Source organism: Pseudogymnoascus verrucosus, assembly GCF_001662655.1.
Source record: "Pseudogymnoascus verrucosus strain UAMH 10579 unplaced genomic scaffold scaffold_62, whole genome shotgun sequence".
Taxonomy (NCBI): domain Eukaryota; kingdom Fungi; phylum Ascomycota; class Leotiomycetes; order Thelebolales; family Thelebolaceae; genus Pseudogymnoascus; species Pseudogymnoascus verrucosus.
The window spans coordinates 109,052-130,605 of NW_017263713.1; the positions used below are offsets into that span (position 1 = coordinate 109,052).

The following is a 21,554-nucleotide window of genomic DNA, read 5'->3' on the forward strand; positions in this document are numbered from 1 at the left end:
TCCTCCCAACCCTCTTCCCTCCTCCTTCCCACTCAATGCACTCACCTCGACGCAGGTACAGTACGTATCACACCCAACCCAACCCCACCACCACTCCCACCACTCCCACCACAGACGACGGACCGCACAAGCACAGCGTCGTCGATCCCCGATCGTCCTCTCTGAAACGGTGTGTATACGCTACTACCCCCTCTGCGCATAACTTGGCGGCGTGGGAGGTACAGGCTACGCGCGCGGTGCAGGAAGTGCTACTGCAAGGGGGCGCTAATGAGTCGGGGAAGGTGGATTGGGGCGGAGTCGTGAGCCAAGGGCTGGGTGGTGGAGTGGGGTGGAGTGGAGGAGGAGGAGGGAGAGGAGGACGGCGGGCGGGGCGGGGTGGAGCGGAGATTGCAGTGCTGGGCGGGCGGTTGGCGGAGGGTTGTTGGTGGTGGTGGTGGGACGAGAGGTGTGTTGGGTTTGTTTGGGGTGGACGGGAGGGGGCACGTGAGGGAGATGTTGATGGGTGGTGGGTGGGTCTAGAGTGCGAGAGGGTGTGCTAAGTATAGCATTTATACGGGAAGAAGGGAAGAAGGGAGGTCTGATGAGGGTGGCAGGAGACAGATAATCGGGGGAAGCGATGCGATGGTTGCCAGTCGTATGGGATGTACTCTGGCTGGTATAAACAATCGGCTAGCTAGTAGCGATAAAGAAGTTATGTCCAGCCAGCACCACTATACTACCCAGCATACATACATACGTAGGTGTGTGTATGATATCTCATGTTGAAGGCTAAGCTATGGCCCGCGCTTTAATGTACTCTACCTTTTCTGTATGTACTGGCGCACTATACTGTTTGTTGCTCTGCACTGTGAACCGGTTTTGGGTGTGTTTCTCTATGTTTTCTCTGTTTGCTTGTGGTTGCTGTGGTTGCTGTGGTTGCTTGTGTGATGTGCACCAGCGACCTGCAAGTACCTTTTCGAACGAGGCTGTGCAGGATGAGAAAGTGGATGGCCGATGACGACGACCTCACCCTAAGCCATAGGGACGGACTGGCTTGGTTGCAGCTAGGCGGGTAGAGGAGAGGTACTTGCACACATCATATTGTCTTACTGTTTACTGAATAATTAGCTTGTATGGCTACGGCACCCTCACACCTACTACCGACGACTTGTAGTACTGTCGTACTTTAGTATACGAGCGCAAGGTTAAAACTCGATCGATACGATGCCCGTATTATGCTATCCGTATACTATCCGTATACTGTACATATACTGTCCACATATACTGTCCACATATACTATCCCCAGCACAGCCGCCTGTATATTACTGCACCTGCCTACACCTCCTGACGGTGTTGTGTATATCTGTATGGTGGTTAGTCAGTATTTACTTTCTTTAACTCTCTACTACTTGATGAATTACAGCCACAGTGGCAAAGAAACCCTTCAACGCCTTCCCCGTATTCGCATCTTTTATTAGAATCTCTAAATGTCTGACTTAGCTTAGCACTTTGTTACCGCTTTCGCCCCGTCGTCGCCATGGTCACCGTACCATCACCAGCGCAGCCACGCAGCCACGTACCACCGTAATGTTAAAAAATTGGCAGTAACAGTAACTGTACATACAAACGATGCTAGAATATAGTTGGTGCCCTATATATAAGGCCAAATTACAACCACATCAGGCCACAATTACCCGTTGCAGCAACAAAAGACCATCATTAATGCCAAGTGTGCCAAGATTTCCCACGATTAACACGCGCTATTCCACTCGCACCCACTAACATCACTACCCACCACAAGCAAAGTACCTTTTCTACGCATTGTACTATACTTTGGTACTTCTAACCCACTAACAACTCTACTCATCCTCCCCCATCCCCCCGACCCTTCCCCCTTCCATTTCTAAACTGTACAAAATATGTACTTCCGCTTCTACTTCCAAAACTAAACTATACCCAAACCACCCTGTAACAACTCCACACCCTACTACTCTCGAACCCGATCCCTCTTTCTCTCTTTACGACCTCACTTCCCTTCCCAAACCTACCCTCTCAACCTCACCGCTGCGACTTCCCTCACTATACCGACTTTGTGCCGATTTTGATCGCTCTTCCATCCAGCAAACACACTCGTTCTCGTGGCAGAGGCAGGACCCTTACCGTTCGCTCGCTCATCGCACATCCCCGACAGTGCCGCAACCCCTGGCGATCAACGCCTAGAATATATACGACAATCCGCCCATTACACCCATCTCGATCGCTGAATCCGACTTCCCATACATACTGCACGAACTCGTGAAAGCCTAATAAAGAGAATCAGCCCAGGGCGCACGAGAAAGAGACTCCAACGACGTCTTAATGGTCTGATTCTAGACTCCCGATACCGATTACCGAATACCCAACAACAACAACCACATACTGGCGCCGACTTGTCGTCGACGACAGAAATCGCCCAGTATGCGCTTCGCAGCGTTCTCCCCGCTGACAGCCGTCGTCACAACACTCTCGTTACTCGCCGGAACGGCCGTGGCAGACGAGAGGCTCCTCATTTCCACATCTCTCAACACCTGTGTAGCGAACTCAAACTTCACAGCTAGTCTGTTCAATGTCGTCTTCACGCCTGATAACCGCACTATTACATTCGATGTCACGGGTATCACCTCACTGACTGGAAACTTCACCCTCCACGTCGAGGGTGCCGCGTACGGATACAAGATCTTCGACACCGACATCGACCCTTGCGCATCCAAGGAGCTGTCCGGTGTGTGCCACATGCAGCCGGGTCCCATCACCATCACATCCAATCTCGACTTCAGCCAGGAGGTCGTGGACTCTATCCCGTCCATTGCGTATACCATCCCCGATCTCGATGCCACCGTGAGAATCAAGATCGCCTCCAAGGCGACCCCTGATATCATCAAGGCCTGTGTGGAGGCCCGTCTGTCGAACGGAAAGACTGTCGAGCAGAAGGGTGTGAGCTGGGCCACTGCTGTGGTTGCCGGTCTGGCGCTCGTCGTGTCCGCCGTCGTTGCAGGACTGGGCCATGACAACACTGCGGCGCATATTGCCGCGTACGCGCTTTCGCTCTTCAGCTACTTCCAGGCCATCGCCATGGTCGGTCTCACGGCCGTCCCACTGCCACCAATCGTGCAATCGTGGACCCAGAACTTCCAGTGGACCATGGGTATTATTGGCGTCGAGTTCATGCAGACCATCGCGACGTGGTACCAAAAGTCCACGGGCGGCACCCCAGCCACCATCCTCAACACGCTCACCACCAATTCTGTCCAGGTGCAGAAGCGATCGCTGGAGATTGCCTCCCAGGCGACCTCAATCATGCGCCGCTCCAACAACGAGAACGCCATCGACGCCGTGTCTGGCACCTACACCGTCAAGGGCATGGACAGAGTCGCGTTCCGTGCTGATATGGAGGCTACTAACCTGTTCATTACCGGCCTCATGTTCTTCTGCATCTTTGTGACTGCTACAGTCCTCGGCGTCGCCGCCTTCAAGGGCATCTGCGAGCTGGCCGTTAAGCAAAGGTGGATGAAGTCCTCCCGATTCGAGGACTTCCGCAACGGCTGGAAGGTCGTGTTGAAGGGTATCATGTTCCGTATGGTCCTCATTGGTTTCCCGCAGATGACCATCCTCTGCCTCTGGGAGTTCACAAAGGTCGATTCCCCAGCCGAGGTTGTCCTGGCCGTCTTCTTCTTCTTCGGAATGGGCGGAACGCTTGCCTGGGCCGCTTTTAAGGTGGTGATGATTGCGAAGCGCTCAAAGTCCATGCACAAGAACCCAGCCTACATTCTCTACTCGGACCCAACTTCGCTGAACAAGTGGGGTTTCCTGTACGTCCAGTTCCGCGCCTCAGCCTACTACTACATCATCCCGACCCTGGTATACATCCTCGTCAAGGGCATGTTTATCGCGCTCGGACAGGAAAGTGGCACCGCACAAGCCGTCGGACTCCTGATCATCGAAGCCGGCGTTCTCATTGCCGCGTCCGTGATGAAGCCATGGATGGACAAGAGCACCAACACGGTCAACATCTCGATCTGCTCCATCAACTTCTTCAACGCGATCTGCCTGCTCGTCTTCTCGGCCATCTTCAACCAACCCGCCATTGTCACCGGTGTCTTCGGTGTCGTTTTCTTCGTTGTTAACGCCATCTTCGCCCTTGTCCTGCTCATCCTGGTTATCGTCTCCACCGTCCTGGCCGCCACGCGCAAGAACCCAGATACGCGCTACCAACCCATGGGCGACGACCGCGCCTCTTTCATCAAGTCCCAGACGCAGCTGACCACTGAGCTCGACGCTCTAGGTGCTACTGCCCGCGGTGAGATGAAGGGCGGCTACAAGCCCGGACTCGACCTCGATGATGATGACACCTGGGACGCAGAGAGCAACCGCCGTCACCCAGCAAACATGCCCCTACCACCCTCGACGGCAAATTCGCACGAGCCACCGCGCTCGCCGATTAACCCGTCAGTGCCACTATTCCCGAGCGGCGCGAGCCCATACGACGAGAAGAGCCGTGGGGTGTACCAGGGTTCGTACACTGCGGATCGCGATGAGGCTACGCCGACGACACCCTTTGGATTAGGGCCGGTCGCGGGTGCAGCGGCACCGTACAACCGGGCGAATACAGCGAGTCCATTGAGCCATAGGGGGCAAAATGGCGCGAGGTAAGATTCTCCCACATGCTTGTCTTTGGCCAACGGCCTTTGGTGAATTGAAAGCTAACGAATATAATAGTCCTTGGCAGCGCGGCGCAGGTTACGACCATTAGAGGAGTCGCTTTCACGAAACTTTTGTTGTGTGGATCGCAATGCATTTTTTTTACGGCTGGCGTTTTGAGAATTACTCGGAACTACGCTTCCACAATACTATACACACGGATCATATCATAGACCGTACATAACGTACCGTCCATTATAGTTCACCTCACCTCTATCACGGAGAAACAAAGGAGGCGACGCGGGGTATATTCGACAGATCGATTTACCCACGTGCCTCACTCCACGAGAGGTCACCGAGACGAAACAACCACCAAATCAAACCGACCTTGTACTTTTTTCAACCTCGAACATTCGACACATCTTTTCATTATTCTGTGAGAACAAACCAACGTGCTGTGCTGTCTAGTGTTAGTTATTTTTTTCCTATGTTATTTATACTGGGATGGGATGGGATGGATGGTGGGGGTGCGATGCATTTGTGGATTTTTTTTTATAGAGGGGATGGCCCCTGGGAGCGAGGAGGGATATATGGGGGGGAGAAAGAAGAAGATGTGGGAAGGAAGAATGATAGGAGGAGGGGTGTAAGGGAGATGAAGATGCTGGCAGACTGGCTAGTAGGGATGAAATATGAAATTCAAAACTAAAATCTAAGAACTTGCTCGTGCTCGTGCTGTATCGTGACATGCATGGTGTTCCTTTTTCCCCAATTAGAGCTCCTTGTTTGGTATATATCCCCCCTCACATCAAGAACTGATACATACGACCATAGCCTCAAGAGAATTGGGCATCCCGTCCGCTCTGCCATACACAAGCTTGCGTAATACATTGATAATAGTCTCAATCGTGCCAATAGGCATAGCGCGGAACCGAGGCCTCTTGCCGCTTGAAGGGCTGGTCAGAAATGGAAGTGCATGAAAGAGCGAAGTTGAAAAGCGCTGAGTGGAGTGACCGAACGAGGACAGGGTGACGAGATGAGATGAGATAAATTACATTCAATAGATTGCTGCGCTTGCATCGGCGAGGGAGGGAAAATTGAGATGCTGGAAGCTTCGGAGGAGTGGTTGGTGAAGCCCTTGCTCGAAGGCGTTAATGCCTAGCTTGGATTGGCTTGGTGGAGAGAGCTGGGGTTGGCTTGATTGTGTAACTGTGTTGTGTATAATCTAGAGCGCGTATTTGGAGCCTGCGAGGCGAAATGGGGGGTCCTTCGCTGGACATGGCTGATGGAAAGTGGAGGTCGACAGAATGGGCCATAGCATATGAGTGGAATGAGATGAATATAAACACTTCGTGTGATTAGATTGCTCATCCCTGTACGTTCTGTTTGGTTTGGGTCTGGACCCAGATGGGTTGTTATGGCGATTAGCTGGACAAGAGTAAGAGCGAGCTTGAGATGTGCAATACAGTACTTGTGTTTGTCTAATGCTATTCTTATCGTTGAGCTGTGCCTCTTGGCTTGGGGAATAGCTGTACTGCGAGGCTACAACGTTATTCTATGAAAGACGTAATCCCCGACTAGGTCAAGGAAGCAAAAGCTGGCAATAGGTTTACTGAAAGTGGTAGTATCCACAGTATGTTTTATTATTATTCTAATAGCTTCTAGGTAGATCTAATACTCTTTCCGACACAAAATTTAATATCATCTCGCGACTTACTGGCGCAATTCGAGGAATGAAGCACTCCCTCAGATATCTCTCAACATGGTACTCTGCCGCGTATCCCATCCCACCCAACGTCAAAACGGCCCGCTCACAAGCCTTAAACGCCGCCTCGGCCGCCAAAAATTTCGCACTGTTGCAAGCTACGCCTACTGCTTGCTGGCTGATGCTCTTGTCCTCCACACTCTGATCGTACAAGCGAGCTGCGTGATACGTCGCCAGCTTCGCGGCTTCCAGGTTCATATACGCCTTCGACAGCGGATGCGCAATCCCTTGATTCATGCCTATCGGGCGTCCGAAAACCTCGCGCTCTTTGGCGTACTTCGATGCTCGGTATAGCGCGGCGTATCCGAGACCCAGTGCCTCGCCGGCAAGTAAACAACGTTCGGCGTTCATACCGTGAAGGACGATCTTAAACCCTTGTCCCTCCTCCCCGATCAAGGAGTTCGCGGGGATTTGGTAGCCGTCGAAGAATACCTCATTTGCGTCGATTGCTCGAGCGCCCATCTTGGAAATCTTCTTCAGGTCCAGCCCCGGCTTCGTCTGGTCGCAGTCGATAAAGAAAAGACTCAGGCCCTCTGACGGCTTCTTGCATTCCTCCAATGGCGTCGTCCGCGCAAGAAGGACCATCTTCTGGGCAACTTGGGCAGAGGAAATCCAGATCTTTTGCCCGCTGATAGAATAGGAGTCGCCAGATGCAGATTTGACTGCCTTCGTTTTAAGAGCAAGCGTGTTGAGGCCAGTGTTGGGCTCAGTAACTCCGAAGCAAACGCGCCAATCTCCAGCAATCAACCTGGGGAGCATTTCTTTCCGTTGCTCTGCGGTGGCGAATTTCGCTACTGGCTGGGTGGCATAGACGTTGGCGTGGATGGATTGAGCTCCTGCCATGCCGGCGCCGCTCCTGTTTTCCAGTTAGATATCAGGGATATTGAAATAGGGGGTCAAAGTTGGCAATCAATAGCCAGAGACATTTGAGGTCCTAGCACGGGGTAGTCTTACTCAGAAATCGTTTGGAGCATCATCGTCGCTTCTGAAATCCCCAGTCCTCCACCACCAAGGTCAGTGGGTAACGCGATCCCAATCCATCCATCCTTTGCAAGTTCGGCGTGCAGTTCGCGAGGATACGTTCCCGTCTGATCGCGCTCAAGCCAATATTCCTGCAGCCTAGTGTTAGACTGGAGTCTGGAGTTTTTGGGATCCGGAGCTACCAAGAGCGACTTGCCTCTGGGAATTTTTTACAAATTTTTGCGATAGCACTACGGACTTCCAGCTGTGTCTCTGAGAAGCCGCTTGTTTCCATCAAAGTATTTGAGCTCCGCGAAACTGTTGTTGAGAATGGTCTGCTGGAATGATTCGCGCATTTCGGGCCGGGTCTCGACACACGGCTCGCCCACCCAATGTGACGACTGATTAATTTGGAGGCCATTGTCGAAGAAATGAATACAAGACTAGCAATTAATCGTACATGCAATCTAATTGCTCAAGAGCTTATATCTTCCCTTGGGAAACCGAGCTTTGAAAGTTAGAAGAGACAGGATCTGCGGCGGTATGAGATAGATAAGTGAAAACAAGGCGCTGATATATACATAGTTGTCCAGATAGCCATAGAATATTTGTCCATGTGTTACCTGGTAGGCCTGCCCCATAATACCTGTGACCGAACTAAATCATGACCCCGCAGGTCAATTTTGAATATGAGCGAGGTCTTTGGGCGAGTGGAGAAGCTGGGGTTGTGGTTGTGTTTGGAAATGCCGAATTTCGTGCCTAAAATCGGTTAACCTCGCACTGTGCGGAGCACCATCACTCACCGAAGTAGCCGACTGTTGATAGACCAACTCCTCGAACCAACGATCGCGCTATTCCCGCTATTCCCGTACCGACATTTGTTTCTGCCCTTTCTCCTGCGCCTTCGCCTTCTGTATCCCTTATCATAGTTTCGGCTCAAGTTGCATAATTCGTGTATTTCAGATTGTCATGTGTATATATCTGGTAAATTGTGAAGTAACGTTTAATAAATATATTATTCTCACTTGCACACTGTGGTAGCACGTTAAAGCAGAATACTTGACAGTGATACTACGCAAGCTATGCGTCCCGACTTGAGGCAAGAGTATACCTACCCTCTGTGGTTTGGTGGTTCAGCGTCATGCTTCGCTGTCTGCTTAACGCATCCATTAGACCTCAGTAAGTCAGTAATGTGAACTTGTTATTATGCAGTTCTAATTGCAATTCTAGCCAAAGTAAGACTGATCTCACAACAGAGATATCTGTCATTGACCAACCCTGTGGCTTCGTAGGTGCGCATGCAAACGTCCCAGCTTAGATTTGGTATGTTCAGGACCTTCTTGAATGTGGTCAAGAATGACGGCTTTCTGGGAATTTATAATGGGGTGTGTGAAATCCACTTTCACCTCAAATACTTCATCAGTAACGTCTGTGTAGTTATCGGCAGGAATTGCGCGGCAATGTAGAATCCCCATCACAAGGGCAGTACCATTGCTTTGCTAATTTAAAACAGTGCTTTATGGAAGCAGTCGATTCGCGATATATGAGACCGTCAAGAGCGAATATACGCAAAGAACTCGACAAGAGGCACCAATGTCTGTAATGGTATCTGCCGCAGCTTTGGCCGGTTTCGTTGGTGGTGTTGTTGGTAATCCAGCAGATCTAGCAAACGTCCGTATGCAAAGCGACAGTGCTATTCCTCTGCGGGCTCGCAGAAATTACAAGAATGTAATTGACGCCTTTGTGCGGTTTGGGCGGGAGGAAGGGTGGCGCGGATATACCAGAGGAATCTGGACGAATTCTTCAAGAGCCTCAATTATAAGCGTTTGTCAGCTGGCGTCGTATGATGCATTCAAGAACTTGCTAATTGAGAGGGAGAAGTTCGAGGATAGCTTGGGGATGCATTTCGCTGCCTCTGTTTTTGCAGGACTTGTAGCAACGACCATTTGCAGCCCAGTTGATGTGATTAAGAGTCGAATCATGTCCCTTGCTGGAAGTGCATCTATATTTGAAGTTGCAAGAGGTCTCTGGCATACAGAGGGACTCCGATGGATGTTCAAGGGGTGGACCCCTAGTTTCATTCGAACGGGGCCTCATACCATTGCTACATTTATCTTTCTTGAGCAGCATAAGAAGATATATAGACAACTAAAAACCCCAAAGCAAGAATTAGCAATGATTTAATAAAAAACTTCAGCAAAAATAACCACTAAACGACCAGGTAGCTAACTTACGGTCACGGTTAGTTCGTAAATGCAATAGCTGTTCATCGCTAGTTTTGTCTGGACTACAAGAACATATGCAGAAGTTATGGGCCTTGCATGTGAAGTCCAATCTGTAAGCCGTCCGAGTCATTATTGCTGAGCAAATATTGATCCAGAAAGACGCTGAAATCATCTGCTGAACCGCCTTGACTTAAGATATTACGTGGCATGTCAAAGAAGACGGAGTCATGACCCGCTGTTGGATGTGGGACCTGTAAAATATATTCGTCCGGGGATCCACAACCCGTGTAAGACACCGAGGGCACATGATTTGTTGGTAAAGATCTCGTGGCCGTATTTTCGCCTGTTGTCGGATCTTGGCTGTGGCCAATATGGTCCATATCGGGCAGATTTTCTACCACGCCGCCACGTAATTTTTTTGCAGTCGACGCATCTAAGTGTTGAAAAAAAAGTTCCAACACCAAATTGTTGACCTCCCAGTATTTTTGCATCTCCTTTAAGCCAAGTAAACAGATCTGAGCCCTATGCTCCGCTAGTTTCCGAGGGATCCCCCCTAATCGCTGAAGTTGGATGGTATGGATGCAAAGTGAAGAAAAGAGACTAGTAATTCTGTGACTATGATTAAACTCTGTGATTAGGTGGGTTGGAAGTAACGTACAAATGCATTTGACCGAATTGGATAAGATTTTGAGAAAGCATATCTTCAACGATTCTCGTCACCCTGCATGCCGCTTGAAGTGCCGGTCCGCTTTCAGACCTGTTGCGATTGGTTTGGGTCTGCGTATAATCATGGCGGTCAAGTAAAATATGAAGGTAGCTGTTTCCAGGTGAGTTGAAGGTCATACGTGTAGCTTTCCTGTGACCTACTTGTACGCGAGGTGCAAAAGGTATGCCCAAATACTCTCACTGCCCCCCTCTGTTTCGCATGACCTCATGCTCTCTGGTAACATGGCCTTCCACTCTTCAAGTGAATGAATAAGCCCAAATCTTTCGTCGTCGTCAGGATGATGTCCATTAGGCCTAAATTGATTTGTTATGACTCTCCCAACTTGTAGAATAAGTTAGCAGTGCGAGATAAGCCTGGGCTTGAAGTACATACGCAGTTGGGCCAACCGAGCCATTTGGACAGCGTAGATTCCATGTGCTGACTTATGAGTTCCAATAAAGTCTGGAATAATGACATCGCTATCTTCTTCAAAATCTGCATAGCTGAGCATTTCGATGTCACAATCCTCATCTCGAATTCGACTTGGCAAACCTAGCGACGCCGAGGACTGACGATCTCGAACCTGGTAGGTTTAGTTGTGCAATCTTCTCTGGTGTGTGGATTAACAAACATATATTGACCACCAGATCCGCTTCCTAAGTTTGGATTCTTTCACGTTCGTGGGAGATGAATGCTGTCTGGAAAGGGTGTCAACAATCGTGGCAATGAACGTCCATGTGAAGCTTACGATCTGTGAAATCCGCGAGCTTGGGCAAGACTGATGGCTGCTCCAAGCCAGTATCGAGTATTCTTTACATTGAGCGGCCCTGCCCTCCAAAAACTAATCAAGAACAATACTTGAAGAATAGTAACTTCGTTTGACTCCCAATCAGCATCGTAGAGAATTTTTGTTTGGTTATATAGCTGAGACTTTGCCTCTGGACGATCTTTGAATCCCATTCGGCGAACCGTGTCTTCGTCACAGTAACTTGCTCCAATGAACAGCATTGCTTTGAGCAAAAGGGGAGACATTTCACCCTTATTGTATCGATTTGCTATTTCGACACGATCGACAATCGGAAAGCAAGGATGAAACCATTGAAAATATGCTCGGAGGACAGCAACACAGTCTTGAGGGGATGGAAGCGTGAAAGCACCTTCTTGAGCCAGGTAATGAGCTTTAGCTGAGCTAGTGGGGAGACTATGCTCTGCAAATAACTCTGATGCTCTAACGTTGATAGCGTCTGAAATGGAATAACGAAGTCTTTTCTGGGTTTCAGCTGCAGTCTCGGAAGCACCAGGACTGATGACACAGGTTAGGAGATTCGACTCGCCAAAAAACAAGACTTGGTTGGTGGCTTGTGATGGAGGTGCGTCGCTGGCCGAAGGGATAGAAGATTGCTGACGAGCTTGCAAAGTTTCAGCTGGAATGGAGCTCTGGTCATCTGCAATGGAATTTGGTTGTTGGCTCTGAGTATGAGATCTTGGGGAAGGCGGCTCATCGGCGTTCATGTGATCTAGATCTATGGGACCCATATTCTCTAGGTCATTTTGTGGGTGCAGCGGTTTCCGTGTCCGATAACGCCTGTATCTAGTTTAGCTCGATGCGGCTTTTTGAAGAAAACGATTCGAATTGATTTTGGTATTGGGCCATGTTGACACCTACCTGCCTCGTCTTGATGGCACAACCTCACACAATGCGTGAGCTGCTGCACAATTATCACACGGGTGCATTTCCAAAACATTGCAACGAACTCTCCGCGCATTGCACTCCCTACATGCTTGCTTCGCTCGCGTGCGCTTGATTTCAGGCCGCGAATCACTGGGGGAAGGTGATGCCATCGCTGAAAGGTGAGCAAAGCCTCAGACAGATTGATAAACAGCCAATATATGATAGATCCTGTCGGCGGAGTATTATACGACTCTACCGTGAGCTAATAGTACTCGAGTAGCGGATATTAAATTCGTCAAACTTTTGGAGCAGGAGGCCGAAAGAGGAGGAAGGCTGCATGCGATGCGGGGAAGTGCAACGGAAATAAAAGGTGGGGTTGGCTGATTGTGCTCATTACCGTGGCTTAGCCCCGAGCTTCTCCGCCTTCTCTTCCATGTGAGGAGGACAACATCAGGCACCACACACAGTCTTCACTAATCATGAGGAGAAAATATCAATTTATTTTGATATGGCTTTCTGTTTTAATATTTACTTCCTAACGTTCATATTTATGTATCAGGAATGCACATTGGCGAGGTCAACGCTAAGTGCTTCGCAATGTGGGTTCGAATACGCAACATCTAATACTTGCCCCTCTTACATGTCCATGCCCAGCTCCGCCAAAATCGTTTTGTTATGTTCGCCAACAGCAGGAACGGCATCCATTCGAGGTCCACTTGCGTCTTGAGACCCCGAAGCAGCAATTCCCGGCGGTACTAGAGCTGGCACATAACCCGCAGGCGTTTTGACCTGTGTCCAGCGCCCTCGAGCACGAAGTTGCGGGTGGTTCCATACATCGTGCATGTCGTTGACCTTCGCATTTGCAATTCCCGCAGTTTCCAATTGCTCTACCACTTGATTAGCGTTGGAGGTCGAAAATGCGTCGCATATGATTCTCTTAAGCTCATCACGGTTCTTCACCCGGAGACTATTGCTTGAGAATCGTGAGTCCGTCGCAAGATTTGAGTCGCGCAGCACCTCCCGACAGAAAATTGCCCATTCTCTTTCATTCTGAATGCCAAGCATAACTGTTTTTCCATCTCCACTGTTAAATGGTCCATAAGGATATATGGAAGCGTGTGCGGCGCCGGATGGAACGGGGCTAGGGGCATCGTTGTACGTATAGTACATTGGGTAGCCCATCCACTCCACCATGCTTTCAAGCATGGAAATATCTATCTTGCACCCTTGGCCAGTCTTGCCTCGTTGTATGATAGCAGCCAGAATGTTGCTGTATGCGTACATTCCTGCCGCGATATCTGCGACAGAGTTACCTGCCTTTGCTGGTTCACCTTCTGTCCCCGTGACAGAAAGCATGCCTGCCTCGCTCTGGACAAGTAAGTCGTAAGCCTTTTTATCTTTGTATGGGCCTTCATTCCCATATCCTGATATGTCGCAAACAATCAGTGCAGGATTATGTTCCCTTAACGTCTCATAGGAAAGGCCAAGTCGGGCGCTTGCACCAGGTGCCAGGTTCTGGACGAGGACATCTGCACGTCCGATGAGCTTCTTCAATACTTGAAGGTCTTGAGGATTTTTCAGATCAAGCGCCAAACTCTCTTTTGACCTATTCGTCCAGACGAAATGTGATGCTAAACCATTGACTCGTGTGTCGTAGTGACGTGCAAAGTCCCCTACTACTGGGCGCTCGACTTTAATGACACGAGCACCCAGGTCTGCGAGTTGTCGGGTACAGAAAGGGGCTGCAATTGCTTGTTCAATGCTAACCACTGTGACTCCACTTAACGGACGAGATGAATCAGTAACAGTGTTCTCAGACTGGGTATGCGCCTTTCGGTTTAATCTTGTTGATGCTATATGCCGCCGTTGCTCGAAATTGCTGCATGAAATCTTTCTGGATTGTGATTTACGTCCAGAAACACGTACACATCCCGGAAGGGCCGTTGGAAGTCGATGAAGGGTTATTGGTGAACTGTTTCCGCAACAGGAGGGCCAACAGGCGGGCCGGCTAAGAGCAGACAACACTGTTTTGACTCTGGATTTCATGGTCACCAAGTGGGCATTTGCGAATTGCCTTGTGGGAATCGTTTGGATACTTGATTTATACTCTGAACGAAGTCCGGTGATGGTGCGATTTATCAACTTACATTTGGATTCTGTGAAGGCTCTTTACTGTGGGTCTTCTTTTAGTACGCTGGTAGATAAATGCAATTGTATGAGGTTCGTGGCCATTGCAACCCCGCACGCATCAACGGAAAGCTTTCCCCACAGTACAAACCACTTCAAGTAGCCGAAACTCGGCAATTAAACCCTTTCAAATTCCTGCATAATCGGCTCCAAGAAACGAGCACTAGAGAATGTAACACTTCTAATGTGCAATTTAGTAGTGAGCAGCAAGTCACCAAGTCATAGAAAAACCCCCCCTGATTTGGCCCGCACATGAAGCGTATATTGTTACATTCATCTCAACTATTGCTGATCGCAAAACAAGTTACTCTGGTTGTTGATCTTTCCATTTGGCGAGGAGTTTCCCAGTATCGTAGCCGCATAATCCTGCTCTTGCTACAATTGCCACACACTTCTTCACGACTGGGACGTCAATCATCTTCCCATCGAGGGTCCAAGCACCCCTTCCCACGCTCTCTGCTTTCTTATTTCCAACAACTACTCTCACCGCCCACTCCAATTCCTTTAGATTTGGGCCATAGATCCTCTGAACTACTTCAACTTGTGAAGGATGGATACACTGTTTGCCATTGAATCCCATAACCTTACCGCCACGTGACTCCTCCTCGAGTGAAAGTTTGGCGTCGTCTCCCTTATAAGCAGTACAAACAAGATCGATAGCAGAAGGTAGGTTGTATGCCCTGCTTGCAGTAACAATGGCAGATCGAGCATATAAGAATTCAGAGAGTGAAGGTGTACGGGTGATTGAAAGATCAGCCGCAAAATCCTCTGCGGCAAAGATTAGGCCGTCAAGATATGGCGAGGCAGTGCAAATTTCCCGTAGCGACATTAACGCTTGCGCAGACTCAATTAACGCCAGTATTTTCACCGGCGGTCTGGATCCAGCAGATGGCTGGCGGTCTTGATCAGGAAGTGTGTGGCGGATAACATCGGAAATGAAATGGAGATCAGCTGCTTGGTTGACCTTTGGCACGACGATCGTGTCGACGGAAGGTGCTTTAAGCTGAGTAGGTGTTAATGTCATTGATTAGAATTGAAGCCATTTCCCCATTGGTGATGCTTACCACTTCGGTCAGATCCTGCAATGCGTATCCGCTGTCAACGGCGTTGATACGGACTGCTTGTTCGCGTATGTTGTCCGCCTTCGGTTGCATAAGAAAATCCCTGACAGCAAATCGAGCTTCATGCTTCGAATGCGGTGCTACTGAATCTTCGAGATCATATGCAACCAAGTCTACGTTGAGTGAACGTGATTTGTTCAGCATCTTTTGGGAAGAACCCGGGACTGCATTCCTGGTCAACCTCTGGTCTATTATCTGCTCTGGAAACTTCGCATACCATAGAGCAATGCTCTTCTCAAGACGGAGGCTGCCGAGCTCATTTTTCAGTATATCTTGGACAAGACCTCTCAAACGTTACGTCCATTATTTTTTATTTGAGTGCTACAGTACGACTGATGTTGTTGTCAGCCGAGTGTCGTCTATTGATTTCGGCCCGTATCCATCAATTAGCCGACTTCGAACCTCCGGTTATCCGATAAGGCAACCCATGCTCTCGAAAGCACAATTTTACAGGTAGGATAGATCCTGAGTGAAATAGGGCGGGCCTGCTAAATATTCTTGAAATTTGGTTTTCGTTACAGCATAGTATCATCTATATTACTAAAGTAAAGCTCTACGTCTGTCATTCATATCCATAGAGTTGAACACCAACCGTAAACCTACGTCTGAGAATGGTCCGGATCTCTATGCGCCTATGCTCGAAGGCGGCTTCTTCATCTGCCGCTGCGGCAGCCGAATTCTTGCAGCGTACGTCCAAAGCTGTCTCTTTCGTACAGGAGCAGTTTCTTGATCCAAACCAGCTCCAGAAGCTGTCGCTCACTCTGGGACGGCCGACACTCTACAAGTCCCTGAGAATTGACTCAAAACCTCCACCTCAAGGTACACCACTGCCTCCAGGATATCATCTAGCCTATTTCACGCCCTCAGGATGTGAGCAAGAACTTGGTCTTGATGGTACCGATCGTACGGTAAATCCACCGCATCCTTTTACCAGAAGGATGTGGGCTGGGGGTTCACTGCACTGGGTTCGCGATAACTTGTTGAAAGTTGGCCAGACGGTAAGAGAGACGACGGAAGTTATGTCGGCAATACCAAAAACAACGAGGGAAGGAGAAGAAATGATTGTGGTTGGGGTCAAGAAAACGTTTGAGAACGATGCGGGAATAGCACTCGTTGACACGAGGTAATTTTTACTCTCACATTGCGAAAAGATCTGATACATTGCTCTAGAAATTGGCTTTTCCGAAAAGAGATTACAAATCCCCAGCCGCCCTCTGAAAAACAGAAAAGCATTCAATTGCCAAAAGGTAAAATATATAAAATTGATACCAAGGGAGACACTGTGCCATCAGCTGACTAAATTAACTTGCCAGGAACCATTACCCGCGACCACTGCCAATCACCAGTTTCGCTATTTCGATTTTCAGCTCTCACTTTCAATGCGCATAAGATCCATTATTCACGAGAGTGGTGCCGTGATGTCGAGGGGCATCGAGATATAGTGGTCCATGGGCCGCTCAATCTTATCAACATGCTCGACCTTTGGCGGGACAATCAGGAAGCCGGCGACCATGTGATTCCCCAGAGCATTGATTATCGAGCAACTTCACCACTGTATGCTGGAGACCGTTACCGGGCTGTGATGGAGAAGGGGGAGAACGGCCACGCTGATAATCTGTCTATCTATACACCGTCAGGGGCAGTTGCCATGCGAGGCAAAATCACAACTTTATAAGTAGTGTTAGCAAGATGTAGTTATAGTAAAAATGAGCCTTAGGGTTAGGGTCTTTAATAATAGAGCTAATATTCTTATAAAGAAAAGGAATAGGCTCTATCCTAAAATGGTTTAATATTTACTTTGTTTACTAGATTGGGGTCATATACTAGAGGTTAAAGAAAGTAAAGCTAAAGACACTAATGACGAGGGGAAGAGTAGTTATATAGTTATTTTATCTATTCTACTTTTATATTTTAAGCCTCATTATCCTAAAGATCCGGATATAACCTCTATCTATCCGTTAGACGTCAGACGGATCATGATCTTACCCGTGAGGGCTTAGGATCAGACCCGGATACGATCTGCCGAACACTGCTGTATTGTGGCTGGAATCTGCCAAGTTAGAATAGTTGTCGTCTTGGGCAGTCGGCTACTGTAGCTGACTTATATTTCAGCCGAATAAATTTCCAGATCCCCGCACTTTCGGTGCGGGGTATGAGGGGTTGTGGGGAGGGTGGGTCCCCATATGCTAAAATCATCTGTTTAGTCCCCACAATCTGCCATCTTCCGTTGCCGTATCATGGGGTTGCTAGCTCAGTGTTCGTCTCAGTATTCATCTCGGGTTATGAGAGAACATATAAATCTTTCAATAGATGGCCACTACGTCGGTTACCCAGGCCAATAGTATCCCTAGAGAGCACTAACTACACGGCAATTGCAGCTTGGGGTAACAAGACTTTGAGCGCTTGAAGTTGTCTCCACATCTGCCGCGATGATATCCCGCCGCTCCGTTGATATTGACGGAAGTTGCCCGAATGGTACTCCAACTAACCAAGCCAGAAAGCCGACTCGATCCCGACTAAGCGATGGTTAGGCTATATGACTTCTATTCAAGAAAAACGATTATCTTGCGACTCTGTCTCATTACCTGGGACAGTTGCTCCCTGTCAACTCTCCGTAGTCTCAATTAAATCGTCTTTGAGTATCTTTATGAGCATTTTACTTGCTTTTGCCTTGCATTTATGGTAATCACCATGTTGGAATCGTTAGATTCTGACAAACAGTCTACTCAGATGGCTGAAGCCCACATTGAAGAAGCTCGCCATGGCAATGGACAAGACATGGAGCAAACCGCAGCACACAAAGCTCTTGTCCGGAAGCAGGATCTTCGCATCATCCCACTCTGTGCCTTTATCTACCTACTTTGTTTTCTTGATCGCTCAAACATTGGTTCGTAGTAAGGATCCTGTCTCTCGGGTGATAAAAGCCTGACCTGTCAACAGGAAATGCCAAGACCCTTAACGCCAATGTTAAGCACGATCTCCTTTCGGAGACTGGTATAAGCAATTATCAGTATCTGTAAGTCTTTTTCTGCCGAGGTTTCAGAGACCACGAATGACACGAATGACTGAACCCCTTAGAGCATCGCTCTCATGATTTTTTTGGTTGCATATGGAATATTCGAAGTTCCAAGCAACTACTTCTTGAAAAAATTTACCCCAAGCAAATGGATCTCGCTATTGATGTTTTCGTGGGGTGCCTTGACCATTGGTCTGGGGGGTTCTGGCAATTTTGCAACTGTCACCGTCCTTCGATTTTTTCTAGGTGCATTTGAGGCTGGTATATTGACCCTATGTATGACTTACCGCCTCATCTTTGCTGACAAACATTGTACACAGGCCTTTTCCCCGGACTAGTTTATTACATCACGTTCTGGTATCGGACCGACGAGCGCTCAATTCGTGTTGCTTTCATCCTCGCCTCTGCAACTATTGCCGGTGCGTTCGGAGGAGTTTTGGCCTTCGGAATCGGCCACATGGACGATGCTGGTGGTCTTTCCGCCTGGAGGTGGCTCTTTATTATTGAGGGCATACCAAGCTGCCTGTCTTCGATATTGGTATTTTTCTTTTTGCCCGATTATCCCGAGACAGCCAATTGGTTGAACAGTGAAGAGAAAGCACTAGCAATCGAAAGACTTCGCGTTGAAGGCTCTCATGGCACTGATGAATCTATGGGTTGGGTCGACGTCAAGGCTACCCTTGTCGACTGGAGGTTATACGCCCATTATGTTGTAAGCTGAAGCACCAAACTATCTCTCTTTAGCAGTAGTTAATCAACTAACACCTTTGCAGCTCTACTTTGCTATGAACACACCATATTCATCGCTGTCACTCTTTACACCAAGTATTACTGCCGGGTTAGGGTTCCACAACCTCCAAGCCCAGTTGATGACAGTCCCTCCTTACGCAGTTGCTTGTAAGCATATATACTCTGGGAACATATGACCATCTGCTGATAGATCCAATAGACGTTTTCACCATCGCAGTCGCCTATTCTGCAGACCACTTCAACGCGCGTGCCCTCCACTGCTCTGGAGCCGCATTGATTGGAGCCATTGGATTCTTGGTTTCCGGTTTACTCCCAGCAACCGCTTATTCTGTTGGTATTTCCGTTACCTAGCATATCTGAATCATATACTGATCAACAGCCTTCAGGCTCGATATGGATGCCTCATTGTCGCAACTTGTGGCTCATTTGGCCTCATCCCACCTCTTTTAGGCTGGTTGTCGTCTAACGTACACTCCACCGCCTCGGCAGGACTGGTCATTGGGATCAATCAGATGTGGGGAGCACCAGGCCAGATTACTGGCGTCTTCATCTACAAAGCTGATCAAGCCAAGCGAGGCTATCCTACCGGCCACTTTGTCAATGCTGTAATGCTGTTTCTGGTTTCTATCTTATCTTTATGTTTGCTCTTCTATTATCGTTATATCAACTCGCAAATTACGAAGAAAGGGGGCGAAGGCGTTGCAGCTGTACGGTATTTCAGATATTAAGACGCAAACTCTATGTTTAAGGCCCTTGTGGACAATTTACTTCCAAGGCTTCTTTAAACTTCCTACAATACACAGTGTAATAGAAAGCTTTAAAATGCATGCAATGAAAGTTGCGAAATATTATACTCTTGAAATGTGCTGAGACGAGTTACACGATCAGGGCTGTAGTGATTTCAAGAAGTCTTGCCATATCGCTAGTCACAAAGAGCTTATATCAGTATACAGAGTATGCAACTTCACATTTGTTTCAAGACAAAGTTAAGAATGAGTATGTCTCAAAGCTAAAGTATGTATCTATTTTGTCGCTATACCTTGTGATGCCTCTACAGCAGTCCTCTACAGGAATCTCAATCGCTGTCCAAAATCACGACCTCCGCTTCCTCCTCACCAATACTCTCAAAGCCAAGCACATCACCGGCCTGAACGCTGCTAACAAACGCACCGTCTCCTTCTCCTAGAACAGAATCTTCTCGTCCATCCAATCTAATCTTGGACTTCCCATCCTTTGTCATCGGAACGTGGGTATAGACCTTCCTGTCCATCCTGCTCTTTACCACTGACTTCTCATCCCCCTCACCACCAACGACCCACTCAAATCTCTTCCCTTCACCAATAATCCCCGCCGCCATTACAAAGTCGGCATGTATCGGAATGGTTTCCAGAAGTGCCGGAACATCTGCCTTCTCTTCCTCAGCGCTTGCACCCTTGCCCGCAGCAAGTGGGGACAGCATTGGAACGAAAGCCTTCCGTTCGCCTCCTTAGCAGACTATATATAATATATCTTCTCGTGTTACGAAGGACGTATGTTTAGACTAGGGCTGGGGGAGATGGGTGTTGTGTCTCTTATATAATAAAACTTTAAATTATATCTCGTAGCCGGTTTGCTGAGCTTAGCTTTATTTCCTTTAGCTGGGGTAGCACTCTGAAATTGCTCAATGCCCCCATCTTACAAATACGATTGTAGTGGAGGCTACAAGTCTGGGAGTGTATTCAGGGCATACTTGGATGCTACCCTCAGATGTTCCATTATCCGCGTAGAGAATGCACGTGTAGTTGTGCCAATGTAACATTCATATTCCTGCCCAATCCCTAACATATTTATATACATGCCCCCACTATGGTGGTTCCTCTAATGTATGTCTTTTCCGTTTTTTTGCTCTTTTGTTGTCGCTGCTATATGTGTCTTTTTGGTTGGGTCCGAGAACGAAGACATGTTATGGCTCAAAAAGCCCGACAGTGAAATTGTACCCAGCCTCAAATAAAGAGGAAATGTAATAAATTTGCTACAAGGTGGCGATGTTTGACTTTGATAGCTATGGCAGCACACAGTTTAGATGAAGAATGCGGGGTTGTGGGGAGGGGAAGTCCTGGTAAAAGATAAAAGGGCCGTATTCATCCACGAGATGCTATACTTTTTGGCCCTTTTTGAAGTAGCACCAGCGGCTGTAGGTGCCAAGAAAGTTTAAATGGTGGGCCTTTGATCTTCCATGAAACCGGCCCAGGGATTTAGGAATCCGACCCCAGAAAGGCCAATGTGCCGGACAATTGTATTAGGCTTATAGCTGTATTTGTTGCAATTTTTGCTGATCAGGCTAGGTCGGCATACGACTGGTTAGGATATTTCAAATGGAATCGATTTCGGAGTACACGGGCCGCAGAACTTTTCCTAAATATCCAGAGTGATCAATTAAAGCTGGCTAATAAATAGAAATAATGTATAAAACTTTCTTGTATCTCAAGCAGTCCTGACTGTTGCGTCAAATCCTCAGA

At 48.3% G+C, this 21,554-nt stretch overlaps 9 protein-coding genes across 9 annotated transcripts; 4 read left to right on the forward strand and 5 right to left on the reverse strand.

Moving 5' to 3' along the window:
• Positions 1–1,746: 1,746 nt before the first annotated feature.
• VE01_09590 (uncharacterized protein) lies at positions 1,747–5,373 on the forward strand. Its single transcript, XM_018279003.2, has 2 exons — positions 1,747–4,665; positions 4,736–5,373. Exons 1-2 carry the CDS (start codon positions 2,438–2,440, stop codon positions 4,767–4,769), a joined length of 2,262 nt encoding a protein of 753 aa, XP_018126181.1. The 5' UTR covers positions 1,747–2,437; the 3' UTR covers positions 4,770–5,373.
• Positions 5,374–6,325: 952 nt separating this feature from the next.
• On the reverse strand, positions 6,326–7,735 carry VE01_09591 (uncharacterized protein; the record flags this gene model as incomplete). Its single annotated transcript, XM_018279004.1, has 4 exons — positions 6,326–6,331; positions 6,372–7,275; positions 7,374–7,538; positions 7,635–7,735. The coding sequence occupies 4 exons, from the start codon at positions 7,733–7,735 to the stop codon at positions 6,326–6,328; spliced, it is 1,176 nt and encodes a 391-aa protein (XP_018126207.1).
• A 785-nt stretch (positions 7,736–8,520) lies between these two features.
• DIC1_2 (Mitochondrial dicarboxylate transporter) lies at positions 8,521–9,563 on the forward strand (the record flags this gene model as incomplete). The annotated part of the gene is made up of 3 exons (XM_018279005.1): positions 8,521–8,558; positions 8,610–8,671; positions 8,893–9,563. 3 exons carry the CDS (start codon positions 8,521–8,523, stop codon positions 9,561–9,563), a joined length of 771 nt encoding a protein of 256 aa, XP_018126182.1.
• Positions 9,564–10,157: 594 nt separating this feature from the next.
• VE01_09593 (uncharacterized protein) lies at positions 10,158–11,846 on the reverse strand (the record flags this gene model as incomplete). Its single annotated transcript, XM_018279006.1, has 6 exons — positions 10,158–10,164; positions 10,263–10,421; positions 10,472–10,652; positions 10,704–10,893; positions 10,942–11,008; positions 11,059–11,846. The coding sequence occupies 6 exons, from the start codon at positions 11,844–11,846 to the stop codon at positions 10,158–10,160; spliced, it is 1,392 nt and encodes a 463-aa protein (XP_018126183.1).
• Positions 11,847–12,492: 646 nt separating this feature from the next.
• Positions 12,493–14,208, reverse strand: VE01_09594 (uncharacterized protein). The gene has a single exon (XM_059464082.1). The coding sequence runs from the start codon at positions 14,026–14,028 to the stop codon at positions 12,619–12,621; it is 1,410 nt and encodes a 469-aa protein (XP_059319317.1). The 5' UTR covers positions 14,029–14,208; the 3' UTR covers positions 12,493–12,618.
• Positions 14,209–14,403: 195 nt separating this feature from the next.
• VE01_10834 (uncharacterized protein) lies at positions 14,404–15,625 on the reverse strand. Its single transcript, XM_018279007.2, has 3 exons — positions 15,508–15,625; positions 15,234–15,454; positions 14,404–15,172 (listed from the first exon to the last, which is right to left on the reverse strand). Exons 1-3 carry the CDS (start codon positions 15,548–15,550, stop codon positions 14,474–14,476), a joined length of 963 nt encoding a protein of 320 aa, XP_018126179.2. The 5' UTR covers positions 15,551–15,625; the 3' UTR covers positions 14,404–14,473.
• A 291-nt stretch (positions 15,626–15,916) lies between these two features.
• Positions 15,917–16,965, forward strand: VE01_09595 (uncharacterized protein; the record flags this gene model as incomplete). The annotated part of the gene is made up of 2 exons (XM_018279008.1): positions 15,917–16,184; positions 16,604–16,965. 2 exons carry the CDS (start codon positions 15,917–15,919, stop codon positions 16,963–16,965), a joined length of 630 nt encoding a protein of 209 aa, XP_018126180.1.
• Positions 16,966–17,981: 1,016 nt separating this feature from the next.
• VE01_09596 (uncharacterized protein) lies at positions 17,982–19,506 on the forward strand (the record flags this gene model as incomplete). The annotated part of the gene is made up of 7 exons (XM_018279009.1): positions 17,982–18,177; positions 18,231–18,306; positions 18,371–18,567; positions 18,627–19,018; positions 19,080–19,203; positions 19,256–19,390; positions 19,436–19,506. 7 exons carry the CDS (start codon positions 17,982–17,984, stop codon positions 19,504–19,506), a joined length of 1,191 nt encoding a protein of 396 aa, XP_018126205.1.
• Positions 19,507–20,131: 625 nt separating this feature from the next.
• On the reverse strand, positions 20,132–20,515 carry VE01_09597 (uncharacterized protein; the record flags this gene model as incomplete). Its single annotated transcript, XM_018279010.1, has 1 exon — positions 20,132–20,515. One exon carries the CDS (start codon positions 20,513–20,515, stop codon positions 20,132–20,134), a length of 384 nt encoding a protein of 127 aa, XP_018126206.1.
• Between the last annotated feature and the right edge of the window lie 1,039 nt (positions 20,516–21,554).

What these genes read in the sequence shown, in the direction of transcription:
- VE01_09590 (XM_018279003.2), top strand. Translation starts at nt 2,438, where the DNA reads ATGCGCTTCGCAGCGTTCTCCCCGCTGACAGCCGTCGTCACAACACTC. An exon ending in AGGGGGCAAAATGGCGCGAG is followed by an intron (nt 4,666 to 4,735) that starts GTAAGATTCTCC and finishes CGAATATAATAG; the next exon opens with TCCTTGGCAGCGCGGCGCAG.
- VE01_09594 (XM_059464082.1), bottom strand. Translation starts at nt 14,028, where the DNA reads ATGAAATCCAGAGTCAAAACAGTGTTGTCTGCTCTTAGCCGGCCCGCC.
- VE01_10834 (XM_018279007.2), bottom strand. Translation starts at nt 15,550, where the DNA reads ATGAGCTCGGCAGCCTCCGTCTTGAGAAGAGCATTGCTCTATG. An exon ending in GAGAAGAGCATTGCTCTATG is followed by an intron (nt 15,455 to 15,507) that starts GTATGCGAAGTT and finishes CCAGGAATGCAG; the next exon opens with TCCCGGGTTCTTCCCAAAAG. An exon ending in TGCAGGATCTGACCGAAGTG is followed by an intron (nt 15,173 to 15,233) that starts GTAAGCATCACC and finishes ACACCTACTCAG; the next exon opens with CTTAAAGCACCTTCCGTCGA.